Source organism: Mustela nivalis (assembly GCF_964662115.1).
Source record: "Mustela nivalis genome assembly, chromosome: 10".
NCBI classification, from domain to species: Eukaryota; Metazoa; Chordata; class Mammalia; order Carnivora; family Mustelidae; genus Mustela; species Mustela nivalis.
The window spans coordinates 82,559,747-82,576,522 of NC_139029.1; the positions used below are offsets into that span (position 1 = coordinate 82,559,747).

Here is a 16,776-nt window from a genome sequence, read left to right on the forward strand (position 1 = left end):
AAAAAATAACAAAAATCAAAGAAATACATCAACAATAATACAATAATAGTAGGAGACTTTAACACCTCCCTCACTGAAATGGACAGATCATCTAAACAAAAGATCAACAAGGAAATAAAATCCTTAAATGACACATTGGACCAGATGGACACATAGATGTATTCAGAACATTCCATCCCAAAGCAACAGAATACACCTTCTTCTCTAGTGCACATGGAACATTGTCCAGAATAGATCACACCCAGGATAACGAATCAAGTCTCAACCAGTACTTGGGATCATTCCCTGCATATTTTCAGACCACAGTGCTCTGAAACTAGAACTCAATCACAAGAGGAAAAATGGAAAGAACTAAAAAACCTAGGGTTAAAGAGCATCTGACTAAAGAATGAATGGGTCAACCAGGAAATTAAAGAAGAATTGAAAAAATTCATGGAAACAAATGAAAATGAAAACACAACTGTTCAAAATCTTTGGGATGCAGCAAAGGCAGTCCTGAGAGGAACCTGTATAGCAATACAAGCCTTTCTCAAGAAACAAGAAAGGTCTCAAGTATACAACCTAACCCTGCACCTAAAAGACCTAGAGAAAGAGCAAAGAAAGCCTAAACCCAGGAAGAGAAGATAAATAATAAAGATTGGACCAGAAATCAATGAAATAGAAACCAAAAAAACAATGGAACAAATCAACGAAACTAGGACCTAGTTCTTTGAAAGAATTAGTAAGATTGATAAACCCCTGCCCAGATTTATCAAAAAGAAAAGAGAAAGGACCCAAATAAATAAAAATCATGAAAGAAAGAGGAGGGATCACAACCAACACCAAAGAAATACAATTATAAGAACATATTATGAGCAACTATATGCCAGCAAATATGACTGGAAGAAATGGATCCATTCCTAGAGACATATAAACTACCAAAACTGAACCAGGAAGAAATAGAAAACATAAACAGACCCATAATCCGTAAGAAGATTGAAGCAGTCATCAAAAATCTCCCAACAAACAAGAGCCCAGGGCCAGATCGCTTCCCAGGGGAATTTTACCAAATGCATAAAGAAGAATTAACTCCTATTCTCCTGAAACTGTTCCAAAACATAGAAATGGAAGGAAAACTTCCAAACTCATTTTATGAGCTTGATCCCAAAACCAGAATTACCTTGATCCCAAAACCAGACAAAGAGCCAACCAAAAAGAAGAATTACAGATCAATATCCTTGATGAGCAAGAATACAGATATTCTCATCAAAATACTAGCCAATAGGATCCAACAGTACATCCCATGACCAAGTGTGATTTATTCCAGGGCTGCAAAGTTGGTTCAACATCCACAAATCAATGTGATATAATACATTAATAAAAGAAAGAACAAGAACCATATGATATTCTCAATAGATGCTGAAAAAGCATTTGACACAGTACAGCATCCTTTCTTGATCAAAGATCCAACTCAAACTTGATCAAAACTCTTCAAAGTGTAGGGTTAGAAGATACATACCTCAATATCATCAAACCCATCTATGAAAAACCCACAGTGAATATCATTCTCAATGGGGGAAAAACTGAGAGCTTTTCCTCTAAGGTCAGGAACACAGCAGGGATGTCCACTATCAGCACTGCTATTCAACATAGTACCAGAACTCCTAGCTTTAGCAATCAGGCAACAAAAAGAAAAAAGTCATCTAAATCAGCAAAGAAGTCAAACTCTCAGTCTTTGCAGATGATATGATACTTTATGAGGAAAACCCAAAAGACTCCACTCTAAAACTGCTAGAACTCATACAGGAATTCAGTAAAGTGTCAGGATGTAAAATCAATGCACAGAAATCAGTTACAGGTCTATACATCAAGAGCAAGACAGAAGAAAGGGAAATTAAAGAGACGATCCCATTTACAATTGCACCAAAACCATACGATACCTAGGATTAAACCTAACCAAAGAGGCAAAGAATCTGTACTCAGAAAACTATAAAGTACTCATGAAAAAAATTGAGTAAGACACAAAGAAATGGAAAAACTTTACATGCTCATGGACTGGAAGAACAAATGTTGTAAAAATATCTATGCTACCAAAAGCAATCTATACATTTAATGAAATCCTTATCAAAATATCATAAATATTTTTCAAAGAAATGGAACAAATAATCCTAAAATCTATATGGAACCAGAAAAGATCCTGAATAGCCAGAGGAATGTTGAAAAGGAAAAGCAAAGAATCACAATTCCAGCATCACAGCATCACAATTCCAGATTTCAAAAGCAAAGTAGGCAGCATCACAATTCCTCTATTACAAAGCTGTAATCATCAAGACAGTGTGGTACTGGCACAAAAACAGACACATAGATCAATGGAACAGAATAGAGAGCCTAGAAATGGACCCTTAACTCTATGGTCAACTAATCTTCGACAAAGCAAGAAAGAATGTCCAATGAAAAAAAGACAGTCTCTTTAGCAAATGGTGATGGAAAAATTGGACAGCCACATGCAGAAGAATGAAACTGGACCATTTCCTTACACCACACACAAAAATAAACTCAAAATGCATTAAAGACCTCAGTGTGGGACAGGAATCCATTAAAATCTTTGAGAACATAGGCCGCAACCTCTTTGACTCACCCACAGCAACTTCTTCCTAGAAACATTGCCAAAGATAAAGGAAGCAAGGGCAAAAATGAACTATTGTTGTGACTTCATCAAGATCAAAAGCTTTTGCACAGCAAAGGAAACAGTCAACAAAACCAAAAGACAACCGACAGAATGGGAGAAGATACTTGCAAATGTCATATCAGATAAATGGCTAGGATCCAAAATCTCTAAAGAATTTATCAAACTCAACACCCGAAGAACAAATAATCCAATGAAGAAATGGGAGAAGACATGAACAGACATTTCTGCAAAGAAGACATCTAGATGGCCAACAGACACATGAAAAAGTGCTCAATACCACTTGGCGTCAAGGAAATACAAATCAAAACCACAGTGAGATACTACCTCACACCAGTCAGAATGGCTCAAATAAACCAGTCAAGAAAGGACCGATGTTGGCGAGGATCCTACACTGTTGATGGGAATGCAAGTTGGTAAAGCCACTCTGAAAAACAGTACAGAGACTCCTCAAAAAGTTGAAAATAGAGCGACCCTACAACCCAGAAATCACACTACTGGGTATTTACCCTAAAGATACAAATGTAGTGATCTGAAAAGGCATGTGTACCTGAATGTTTATATCAGCAATAACCACACTAGCCAAACTATGGAAAGAACCTAGATGGCCATCAACAGATGAATGGATAAAGAAGATGCGGCATACTATGCAGCCATCAAAAAACGAAATCTTGCCACTTGCAACCATATGGATGAACTAGAAGGTATTATGCTAAGTGAAATAAGTCAATCAGAGAAAGACAATTATCATATGATCTCTCTGATATGAGGAATTTGAGGGGCAGGGGGAGGGGGGAGGGGTCATGGGCAGAAGGGAGGGAAAAAATGAAAAAAGACGAGACCAGGGAGGGAGACAAACCATAAGAGACTCTTAATCTCAGGAAACAAACTGAGGGTTGGGGGGGTGGGGCAGGGAGGGAGGGGTAGCTATGTTATGGACACTGGGGAGGATATGTACTATGGTGAGTGCTGTGAACTGTACAAGACTGATGATTCACAGACCTGTACCCCTGAAGCAAATACTGCATTATACGTTGTTTTTTTTTTTTTTTAAGGCAATAAATAAATAAATAAATAAATATGAAAAAGAAAGAAGAAACAAAGGAAGTCTTCTTTGCATATACAGACTATAATTTATTTAAAAGAAGTTTATTTGCTGGCTAATAATTTAAAAAGTAATTTATTAACCTTTAAGCCCCTTATAATTAAAACCTAGAGGAAAATATTTTAGTACACATTTAATTTTCTATATTAAAAAAATGGTTTTAATGAAACTACTTAAAAGGAAAGTTTAAGCTGTAAATAATAGCCTGCCACTCACAGAACATGAATACAGAAGATTCACATCTCAACCCTAAGCTATGTAGGATAAACACTTATATAAGGAACAAAATTGAAACTTCACATTGTTTTACCCCATTAAAGATGTAGAATACACAGACAAGGATATTATTCACGCCAAATGTAAAATAGGTACTTGGACCAAGCAGAAACTGTAAGACAATCAGACAGAACACCTAAAACATAAAATATGCCCTCCTAAATATTTTTTTAGTTATGTCCAGTTTTGCTTGCTTCCTCTGCTTAAGATATAGTCATTTGTCACAGCATCAGATGAACGTAAATGGAACAACCAAGCAACTGTTACAAATAATCATGGGTAGAAAACAAATGGAAATGTAACCAGAAAAATAGTAACAGTCCCTAATTTCAGTTTCTAACTCACACCTCCAACCCCCTCACACTTCCCAAAAAGGCAGAAACTTTTCAAGTAAAGATTGGTGAATTTAAGGGAAATGCCACACCATGGTATTACTTATCTAAGTACTAAAAATGAGTAACAACACAATGAAACAGGACCAAAGCATTACTTTGATACTATGGCGCCACCCACTGGCTAAGAAGTCCCCAGAGCAAATATGAAACCCAGCGGTTAAAAAAAGATTATTGAAATAGGAAGCAGAATAACACTGATATTCTAATTCATTACAGCACCAGGAACTTCTGAAAAAAAAGAACCATCCATATTATTTATTATTACAAAGAAAGAAGAGTAACTGCTAAATATATTCACAAGGGTAAATTTTATTACTTTTGAAATGCAATTCTACAGTCTCCAAAAGCTAGGACGTAAATCCTAAGAGTCAAAAAAATTAATATATAAAATGTCCTTTCAGCCCTGTAACTGTATATAAAAATACAGTCTTAAGCAGAAGATGCACACTTGTATTTCACTGCTAAGAAATTATAATATTCATAATATATTTAAATGTTAATATATTTAAATATAATTTAATATATAAGGTATATAATATATTTAAATATATTTAAATGTTAATAAAATGGAGTTAGCCCCATTTCCACCTTTACCAAAGAAGTGACAGAATACACAGAAAAAAGGACATGTTCAAAAAACTGGACTGAAAAACACAGTGTGCCCCCAAAAAAGTCTTAAGAAAGACCATTCAGATAAACTAGCATAAATTTTTCTTTAAAACAGCACCTTTATAGTCCAAAATATATTCAACTTAATACAATCTCCATTTCCTCCAAATGACATCATTTCTGTCTTTCCAAATAGTTCTTCTCTTAAATGCCAGCATTCTAGAAATCTCATCATGGAAAATACCTGAGAGTCATTTCTCCTCAAGGACAACCTCCTTGGTAACGCTCAGAATCACACATAAAGGCTTTACGTCCTTTTTAGAGTCCGTAGAACCCTGCTGACAGAGGATTTCTAAAGACCACACCTCAGAATTCCTCTGCAGATGTGAGCTGCTCTTCCAATTCAGAACTCATGCTACGCTGCGCAGGCAGTCAGTACAGGCTTCAAGTTTCTTTGGCTTAATGATCATTATCATCTGGTCTGCAAAAGCCAAGGTCTTTGCTTGCTCAGAGTCGGTTGATTGCAGATAAGAAGATGATGAGAAAAGTCACATTCCCACAGACATAAACTGCAAACACCACCTTTTTAAAAGCATGACCCTGGAAGAAAAATTGAGACGTGAAAGAAAGAAACAACTCTCATCAAGGTTTGTGCCAATAAATAAGAAAAGGGGGACTTACTTCTGCTTCAGCTACAGTAAATGACTGAAGGATCTGAATTCTGGCATCATCCAATATTTCAACTGTCAAAAACAACAATATAAGTTTGTAAGGCCCGTGAGTATGCCAGTAAACCAACTCAAAAAAAAAAAAAAAAAAAAAAAAAAGTCCATGTGTAGCATTTGTTGATTTCCAGGTATATATATTCTCCCATGTCAAGCTACCAAACATTGCAAACTTCCTGAACATGTAAGGTTCTCACAAATTGGGACAAGCTGGCTACAGAACATATTTATCAAGGGACTTAAAATATGCCCCTTCTCCTGGTCAGTAAACATCATATCAAAGTTTTAACAAACAACATTTTAAGTACATATATATTTTAAATAGCAAGCCATAATTCAGTGGCCATCAGAAACCCTATGGATGTGACTCTACTGTGAATCAAAAATGGCAGGATAGATATTTAGTACTAGCCTCCTAAAAGTTTTCCAGGCTCCTAGATTGAAAACTAAAAGGTCCTGGGGCGCCTGGGTGGCTCAGTGGGTTAAAGCCTCTGCCTTCGGCTCAGGTCATGATCCCAGGGTCCTGGGATGGAGCCCCACATTGGGCTCTCTGCACAGCAGGGAGCCTGCTTCCTCCTCTCTCTCTCTCTGCCTGCCTCTCTGCCTACCTGTGATCTGTCTGTCAAATAAATAAAAAAAAAAAAAAAAAAAAAAACCTAAAAGGTCCTATTTTTAGAAGTCCCCCTTAACTTATCATTTAGGAGGCTGGAACTAAATAAGACACAAAGGACACAGCTCAGAAGCCCAGCTAGTTTAAAGTGACACGAAGTCTCTACTAATGTCTCCATTCCTAATAGCTGTAGGTATCTTGACCCTGTCTAAGGTCCATTTGGCACTAAGATCGATACAGACTTGCCATTAGAAAGTCTGGGTAAGGGGCACTTGGGTGGCTCAGTGGGTTAAGCCTCTTCCTTTGGCTCAGGTTATGGTCCTAGGGTCCTGGGATCAAACCCCGCGTTGGGCTCTCTGCTCAGCGGGGAGCCTGCTTCCCCCTCTCTCTCTGCCTGCCTCTCTGCCTACTTGTGATCTCTCTCTGTCAAAAAAATAAATAAATCTTCTAAAAAAATAGTTAAAGGTGCCTGGGTGGTTCAGTGGGTTAAAGCCTCTGCCTTCGGCTCAGGTCATGGTCCCAGGGTCCTGGGATCGAGGCCCACATCAGGCTCTCTGCTCTGCAGGGAGCCTGCTTCCTCTTCTCTCTCTGCCTGCCTCTCTGCCTACTTGTGATCTCTCTCTCTGTCAAATAAATAAGTAAAATCTTTTTTAAAAATAAATAAATAAAAATTTAAAAGTAGTTAAAAAGAAAAAAGAAAAGAAAAGAAAACGCTGGGCAAAAGAAGTTTTTCCTATCCCACTTGCCTAGTTAGCTAGCTATATATGATGTAGATGGCAACCGAATTGTTAGCACATGGCAAGTTTATCAAATAGGCAAAGTCAGCCTGCAGCTCTGCCCTGTGCTGACTTTGGACATCTCTTCTTCCTCTACTTCTGGGTTCTCTTAGCTCCACGCATTCAGGATTCTCGGTGTGGACGGGCTCCAAGTCAGACCAGCATGCAACATAATAAGTATTTATCACAAAAGACTTCTTCCCTAAAACCTAAGATCATTACCTTTTTTCCCCTCACAAATGCAAATGAGTATCAAAACCACAAGAGCAGAATATTTCCATGAGTTCTAACACTGACTAATCACCACAGACATTTTCAGTGAGCTACCCTGTAAGAGTCAACCATCAGTATCTACAAACTAATTACATTCCTGGAGTTTGTATAAAGGTGATTCTACATAACATAGCTGTTTGAGCAGGTTACCTTTTCGAGAGAGTCGGTAGGCATGCATCTCCAGAACAATCTCTGTCCCAACATGCCAGGCTACAAATCCAATCATTGCATAGGTTTTCCACGGGCCAGGAAGATCTAGTCCTGGTAAATCCATTCCCAGGAACATTGCTGCCACTACATGTATAAGAAAAATGTATCTATTCAAATGTAGTCCCCCTCAAGAGAGGTAATTATGTGAGTACATGGGTGTGTATTATATCAAGTAAAACACAACAAAAGAGTTTATGAGATGAATTAGACTAATGTTTAAGACCAAATAATAAACTCAGTCTTTTTTTTTATTGTAAGACGAGAAACGGTAAGATGGGAAATTATACTTATGATCTATAAATTGTTTAAAAAGATACACTCAAGGGGCCCCTGGGTGGCTCAGTGGGTTAAGCCTCTGCCTTCGGCTCAGGTCATGATCCCAGGGTCCTGGGATTGAGCCCCGCATTGGGCTCTCTGCTCAGCAGGGAGCCTGCTTCCTCCTCTCTCTCTGCCTGCCTCTCTGCCTACATGTGATCTCTGTCAAATAAATAAATTAAATATTTAAAAAAAAAAAAAAGAGAGAGAGAGAGACGCTCAAACTTTCCAAAAAGTTTTTTAAGTCTGCAGTGTAGGAAAGGGAGAAACGTATGGAAATCATTGCTGACTATCCTCCTCCTTCCACGAAGAACCCCCAAAGACTATCAAAATGTAAGCGTAGGAGGTATCAGTTTAGGTATTTATTATACAAAGCATCAAAAAATACTGGATAACCATACTTGACTTCTGAAAATCACCCTTCCCTGGAAGGCACCATCCCCATGGAGAGGACCTGCAGACAGAAGGCTGGGACACCCCCAGCCCACCTCAGCCCAACTCACAAATGACCTTCAACTTGAGCATTTGGCCATTAACATAGCTTGTTCTGTGGGCAAAGGCAAATGCTAAAAAAAAAAAAAAAAAAAAAAAACCAAAAAAAAAAAAACCACGAGCCTTTGAAGAAAAAGTTTTAAAGCCATTTCAAAAACCTTAAACTTAACACTGAAATAATGACTTAGTCACCTCTAGAAATTACTTTCTAGATTTCAACGTTTAAGGCTGATCTCTCCTCAACAACCAATTACTCCAATTACTAATACATCCAAAAATCATTTAAGCCAAATTACCCCCTGCAATATAAACCACCAGCAATTATATATGAGTAAGTGGCATCACAATCACTTACCTGCTATTATTCTAGCAGCTGTGCCCACACTCCAGTGAGTCCAGTTAAACATTTGCCTTCTACCAAATAAAGAACCAGTCAGCATTCTCAGAAGTGACAGAACTACAATTAACTCCCAAGAGAATAAAAAGCAAGCAATTTCCCCTATTGCCTAGGAATTAGGTATCTGAAATATGTTTTAAAACCCTTTAAAGTAAACATAGTTTATCACTGAATTTTACAAAATGCAAAGTGTTTTTACTTAAAAAGGAATTAGTTCACCAAGTAATGAGATCCACGTTAAGACCACTTATACAGAAAAGCTGTTAAGTAAGTACCTTGGGTCATGTAAAGGAGGCCTGAAGGCTGCCAAAAGAGGCTGAAGAACCGCTAAAATCGTCACTATGCAACCAAGGTACGGATGATAACCTGCATACTGAACAAAGTTACATCATTTTAATGGTCTCGATCTCGCCCAGCAAATTAAATCCTCAAGTTAAAAATAAGATGCACAAATGATGTATTCTTAGCGTTTTTCTGTCGCTTAAAACATTTGCTAATAGAACAGGACCATTCACTGAGCACCTACTATATACCAGGCATGTACTTCATATACATTATTACTGATGCTCACTACAATGCTTGACACTTATTATTACCCCACTCATGGGGAACTGAGGCTTAGAGATATCAAATAGTGTGTCCAATGTGTAAATGGTTGTGGTGCGGTCCACGCAGAGTGCTGCCTCACCCCCATCAGGATGTTAGATGATTACCAACACCCGTACAGCCCACCTACGACTAGTTAGTATCCCCATGCCAAGAGCAATCACCCCGATGTACAGTAATTTTGTTTAGAACTCTGTGTTTCCCTGAGCTGAAGGTTCTAGATGATCCTTTGTAACTCAACTGCTTAACAGAGCCTTAGTCACTCAATAAACATTGAATGAATGAATAACCCAGGTAGCCACTGCATGAAAATCTCAGGTCCTTGGTTCAGAATGGAGGGATAACCTGAGAAAAAACATCAGCAAAGTATCTCAACACTGTCAGCTCCACTCCTCCCTTAGAGATGCCACATGCCTGCTTAAAACAGCAGATGGTTGGGTCAGACCACTTGGCACAATTATTCCACTTAAAAACTTAGAGAGGGACTAAGGACATGCTCTAACCTGTGACATGTTTAGATGGGGGAACATTACAGTCTGTTGTCACTGACTGCCATGCATGGGTAGGCTCTAAAATCTGTGATCTAGAACAAGGGTGTAATAGTTTCTACTCATGATGGGAAGCTTTGCTCAACAGGATAAGCTGACAAAAGAACAGTATAAAAACACGCTCAAGTTATGGCCTCGGTTATATGTGGATAAAATTATAACCAGGACCATGGAGAGGGAAAGTGTCTCTATTTCATAAAACCACAGTAACAAGAGCAATAAAATTCCGGTATGTGCTTAGAATGTGCAGGGAACAATCCTAAGTTCTTTCAGCTAATTAATTCTCAATTCTCAAAAAGCCTGTGAGGTAGTTATTATAATTTCCCCTTTATACGATCTGATTCACTAACTGCAAAGACTGCAAACTACAAAACTTACAAAATAAGCAATACCCTTGTCCCAAATACCTGCATAAAGTAAGTTTCTGCTGTCTAGGCTCATACCAGAAAATCATCACCATTTCCTTTTAAAAAAAAAAAACAGGTTGACCAATTCAGAAACTACCTAAAAAGCAGGAGGGAGGCTTCCTAGTAACCCATGATTTATCAATCTTGCCCTTATAACAACAGTCCAAACTGAAATACTAAAGTTTGAGATCGCATTCAGGCCAGCTATAAAATTGGAAAACTGTCATGGAAGCACAGATCTGACCTTAGGTATATCACTTATTCTCAGTAAGCCTTCCTCATTCATTCATTCTTTACTGAGGACTTAACTATATACCAGAAGCTGCTCTGGGTGCTTAAGATACACCAGTGAGCATACCAGTAAATATCATTGCTCTGTCATTAGCTTACTGGCAATCATAGTATTAGAGAAAAACACTTACAGTGTTCATGTTCCTTAGATATCACACTGTGAATTTTCACTGCTCCATAGTGAGAAAATTCACCCAAGCTATGTGGAGTCTTCATAACATTGGATGCAGCCTATGGGCACCTGCGTGGCTCAGTGGGTCATGATGTCTGGTCTCTGCCTTCGGCTCAGGTCATGATCTCTGGGCCCTGGAATTGAGTCCCCCATGGGGCTCTCTGCTCAGCGGGGAGCCTGCTTCCCCCTCCCCCTCTGCCTGCCCCTCTGCCTACTCTCTCTCTGTGTCAAATAAATAAATAAAATCTTAAATGTATATATATACATATATATATTTCATTACCAAGTAACCTGCAATGACAACGTCGATCTCCCCCAGACCCCCCAGCCATATGGAACAGTCGCCAGATGATTAAAAAAAGAAAGAGAGATGCATGCAGAAATATCTTTTAAGCTCTCTTCGGAGAATGAAACAGCAACATCAAAATGAATTTCTATAGAAACATCCTGCCTGGGTGGCTCAGTGGTTTAAGCCTCTGCCTTCAGCTCAGGTCATGATCTCAGGGTCCTGGGATCGAGCCCCACATTGGGCTCTTTTCTCAGCAGGGAGCCTTCTTCCCCCTCTCTCTCTCTGCCTGCCTCTCTGCCTACTTGCCCCCCCCCCCCGGCAAATAAATAAATAATCTTTAAAAAAAAAACAGAAAGAAAGAAACATCCTGTTTAAGAGATACCTACCGAGCTCCAGCCTCCTCTGTAAACAAAAGGCAGAACAAAAGCAATGCAGGTAAGTGTGGTGGTCGTGAACATGAGCGCCCGATGCACCTGCAAGGGTGAAATGGCACCAGGAGAATTCAATTAACTAGGAAAGAGGACGAGGACGGTGTTGGCATTACCGTGGGGTGGCATTCACAGAAGGCACGCATTCGATGAACATCTAGTCACCATTTACATTGAGCTTAAAAAAAAAAAACAGTTTGGTAAATGACTGAACTTAAACTCTGAGCTGCCATCTTCGTCATTCAAAAGCATTTGCCATGATTTCATCTGCACAGAGCAGCAAGAACGACTGCTTCACACATGGAGCACGCCTACTTGCCAAAAGTCCTTCATTTCCTTCCTTTGTTAAGTTCCACCGCCAAGGACAGTGCTGTACCAGATACTCTGGGACAGCAAGGAAACAGAAAATACTGTCTCCTGAGGAGCTTAGCACACAGTGAGCAGATGAGAGAAACGTACATGCAATGTCAATTCCTTGTCTAAATTATACGAGTGGAAGGACACTGTCAACTGAGTATGTCAGGATAAATGGTGCAAACAGAAACCGTCTCGGGGAAAGGAGGACACGTAATCGCTCTATGTATCACACTACATATAGGCACATCCGGATTTGAAAGGCAGTAGAGAACTGAACTGATAAAGTGGAGACACAAAGATTTTTCCAACTGGGAATATCCATACGAGCAGATGAGACAGAAAGAGGCAGAGATGAGCAAGGCACATAGCAGTAGAAGAACATATAAAACAGATGGACCCCACCAGCCAGTAGTGAGAAAACAGGCTAGATAAGGTAAGTCTTAAAGGCTACCAACATATATCAACATTAAGTTTCAAGAATACCCTTACAAAGTTCAAACTGTTTCAATAAGCAGCATTTTCTCAAAAGCAGACTTGTACCTTCATCTCAGCACAGACGCACTGATCTTCCACTAGAGGTGCAACATCTATAGTCCACGACATGCGAAAGGGAAGGTTTGCTTTGCTTTGTTTTGAAGCAGGCTTATTGACTCTTGTCTTTCTATTATGAAACTGCCTCTTCATCCCATACAAAGGGGCAGCATGAAAAGAAACACTTCTAGCTCCTCTTCCCACCCACAGAGGAAATAGATGATCTTGATTAGTGAGTGAAGGACAGTCTAACATTTGCAGGCACCAACCACAGGACAGGCCCCTGTTTGGAAATGCATTAACACCTGCTACTTCGGTCTTCAGCTTTCCCATCCTCCCTGACCTAACTGCACTTAGGGAGGGCAGTGCACAAATGCTCCTGCAGGCTCTACCTCGGCCAATAGACATTCAAGTCAGATCTTTGGGTCCCAAAGTTTATGTTACAAAGGGATGCACATGGCCCTGAGACCTTCTCCAATCCGGCCTGACCCTCATAAAGCTGTCTCTATTTTGACCACCACCAAGCATCTTACGTCTCTTCTCAACTGGTTAGGAAACCAAAGGGCAAACTGAAGGAATTATTAAGATTCCACAACTACAACTAGAATCATACACACACATACACACACACACAGGGGAAAAAAACCCACATACTGCGTATGTCTTCATATCACAATGTTCAAATAATATGGAAATTTCATTCAACTTTTTCTCCCGCCTACCTGAAACCAAGCTGCTTGACCAAAGAAAGCCTTTGACCAAACAGATTTGAAGAACCGAGCAGTGAGCACACCTATGCTCACGGTAGTCATCCATGCCACAAACATTAAGGCACCTGCAGGTGGAAAGACAGAATGGTTGACATCACAACCCAAGCTGTTTCTTAAAGACCACACCAAATGTTCAGAACATAGAAAACAACTAAGGAAATAGATTCAATGAACATTAAGTATAACCTAAAAATACCCTGCATATCCTAGCTTCTACCACCACCACTACTACTTCTCATAGCTAACACTTCCATCACTCCTACCCTGTGCCAGGCACTGAGTGCTTCACATGTATTACTCTAATTGATCTTTAAAACAATCCCATTCAGTAGTTATAATGATTATTCTACTTTTGCTGGATGGGGAAACTGAGGAAGAAAGAAGTTAAGTTAAGTAACTCGCCTAAGGTTACAAAGTTGGGAATCAAACCCAGTCTGGCTTCAGCAACTGTACCCTTAACCAGGACAATAATACAGCCCTTCTGCAGGTCTACGAGCATCTTCTCACTTCTCATTCCAAAATAGTGAAAAACAAATAGGCAGATTATGTGCAGAATCCAATTACTGTCCCCCTGGAGCTACTTGTAGAAGCAAATTGCCAATAATAAAATTATTTTCAAGCTTAACTATGATGGCATTTATTAAAACTCTACTGAACAGAATAACTCTGGAGAATATAAAGGAAATAAATATATCAAATAAGGACATCCCCTCCCCATACAAGTATACACTTCACTATTCCCCTACTTTTGAATCCCATCTTTTCAACAAAAAACCAGGCTACTTTTCAAATGGAATCAACTTTCATCTGCAGAACCAGAGCATGTTAGAGTTTTGTTTTAGGCTACTGCTCTTCCAACATGGTTAATTTCATTATTTTAATCATTTAATCATTTCATGTTTAAAATCATCATATGTGTAGCATTGAGTAATTTGTATGCCCTTAATTACTTATATGCTGGTCAGTTCTTCAGCCAAACTGTATCTTTGAAGCCAAACTACTGTTAGACAATCAAAATCACAAAGCACTCTTCTATTACAAGCCTTCATTTTAATAAATGGCCTAATTAAGGTGCTACAAAAATTAAATTGATTAACCCAGATACTCAACTCTGGCTAAGGTTAGAAATAACTAGGGCATTCTTGAAAAATTATGGATGTCTTAAAAGCTCCATTAGTGATTTTAATGTACAGCCAGGGTTAAAACCACTAATTATCTCTACTTTCCATTTTTAATAAAAAGTTGCAAACATTAAGACAGATATGGCTACTTGCAAATATTAATATTTAAACATGGAAGACTGATAAACATTTGGTAAATTATACCCACCACCATTCCTAATCCAGCCAGCACTGGGTCATCAGGTAAATTTCCTGCACAAAGTAGTAAAAATACTTCCCATGTAACTTACCATGAGCCTTCAGAAGGAATAAAGAATGGGATCCTCCCACGCTCTTCGGATCGTCTGTCACATTATGTTTTTCATATGTAATCAAAGGTTGCTGAGAGTGCTTGTAAATTCGACCTGAAATTTCAAAGATAGGAAATGAAGAATTACTTCCTCAAGAGAGAAGGAATGGAAAAACAGTGGCATGGCACAAAAACAGTCTTTCTTAAGGTGATAAGAAATAAATAAATATCATCAGGGATGACACTCATATACAAAAGCCATGTAAATGTATATCACAGTACACACGATCATCTTGAAACATGTTAAAGAAATAACTGAGCCAATCAACAGCTGAATCACCATGAGGACGAAGAATGGAGAAGTTGTGCTGGAATAGCTGGTGGTAGGCAAGAAACCAGTCAAACACTGTGAAGTCAAAATGATCACTGACAATATAAAAAACACTGAAAATGTCAAATATAATTCTTCAAAAATACTAATACTTTTAAAAATCTGGAATCTTAGACCAAACTAACAGAAACTGGACCTGGACAAAGTGGGTGGGCAGAAGACAAACAAAAGCATTTTGGTTTTTTGGGTTTTTTTTTTTAATATTTTATTTATTTATTTATTTGACAGAGATCACAAGTAGGCAGAGAGGCAGGCAGAGAGAGAGAGGAGGAAGCAGGCTCCCGGCGGAGCAGAGAGCCCGATGTGGGGCTCGATCCCATGGCCCTGGGATCATGACCTGAGCCGAAGGCAGAGGCTTTAACCCACTGAGCCACCCAGGCGCCCCCAACAAGAGCATTTTGATGCAATATTGTATTACATGGCATATGGTCAATTTGGACTGGCTTTGACTAACAAATCAAAATCCCAAATAATGGTGATGTAAACAAACTGAGGATGTGTTATTATTTATTATACATGAGATTAAGTCTGTGAATGTGTAGAATTACTTTGGTATGTGAGTATGCATGTGCGGTTGTTCATTCTGGAAATCTATCCTACAGAAATACTCCCCTTTTACCCACAGATATATACACAAGAATGTCGATAAAAAGCTGTGGGTTTTTTGTGCTGGACCAAAAAAAAAAAAAAAATTAAGCAAGTTAAATGTCCCTCATTAAGAGAATAAATATAAATGATGGAACACACATTGTTTTTAGAATACAACACCAAGTGTCAAAAAGAATAAAAAGAATTAAGAAATCTGATAAAACTGATATACAGAAATCTTTTCTCAATGAAATAAGTACTAGACTACTGGTTACATCTCAGTAATTTCCAAAAAGAAATAATTATACAAGATACAAGTTATATTATATCCAAAATGCAACAAAACAAAAAATGAACAAAAAGCTAGAAAAAAAAAATCTACCTAGATATTTATACAACTGCTCTTTAAAATAATCCTGGAGCTAAATAGGAAATCAAAATTTAAATCACAAGTCTTCTTTAAAATGAGTTAACAATGAAGATACTTCCTATCAAAACAAATGTGAGGGGCACCTGGGTGGCTCAGTGGGTTAAAGCCTCTGCCTTCAGCTCAGGTCATGATCCCAGGGTCCTGGGATAGAGTCCCGCATTGGGCTCTCTGCTCAGCAGGGAGCCTGCTTCCCTTCCTCTCTCTCTGCCTGCCTCTCTGCCTACTTGTGATCTCTGTCAAATAAATAAATAAAATCCTTTTTTTTAAAATGTGATACAATCAAGGCACATTCAAAAGAAGTTTTTATCATTTAAAAAGCATTTATTAAAAAAAAAACACTTAAAGTATTGAAGTCATCATTTAATTCAAGAGGTGTTTACACCAACAAAATATAACCCAGGAAACTAGAAAGGAAGATGGATTAAAAATAAAGGTAGAAATTAACAAACTAGTAAGTTAAAAAATGAAGTCTATGAAAAGCCAGTGAAATCGACTGAGTTTTTGGCAAGTCCAACCACAAGATAAAAAGAAAGAGCACAAACAGTATTAGAAATAAAAAGGGTAGCACACCTGCTGATACAGAAGATACTCTAAAATTATACAAAAATGCTACACACCACTTTAATTAAGCCAAAAATATTCTAAAATCTAAATGAAATGGATGAATTTCTGGAAAAATCTTAAATTAGAAAACTTCACCAAAGAAGTAG

General features: G+C 38.4%; 1 protein-coding gene across 1 annotated transcript in view; it reads right to left on the reverse strand.

The window, feature by feature from the left end:
- Positions 1–4,730: 4,730 nt before the first annotated feature.
- FRRS1 (ferric chelate reductase 1) overlaps positions 4,731–16,776 on the reverse strand; it is a 51,013-nt gene continuing 38,967 nt past the window's right edge. Inside the window, exons 9-16 of the mRNA XM_082686478.1 lie at positions 14,659–14,772; positions 13,200–13,312; positions 11,548–11,634; positions 9,124–9,221; positions 8,807–8,865; positions 7,585–7,728; positions 5,732–5,793; positions 4,731–5,650 (exon numbers count right to left, since the gene is read on the reverse strand). Of these exons, the coding sequence (XP_082542604.1) occupies positions 5,558–5,650; positions 5,732–5,793; positions 7,585–7,728; positions 8,807–8,865; positions 9,124–9,221; positions 11,548–11,634; positions 13,200–13,312; positions 14,659–14,772 (770 nt within the window). The 3' untranslated portion in view covers positions 4,731–5,557. The remainder of the gene's footprint in view (positions 5,651–5,731; positions 5,794–7,584; positions 7,729–8,806; positions 8,866–9,123; positions 9,222–11,547; positions 11,635–13,199; positions 13,313–14,658; positions 14,773–16,776) is intronic.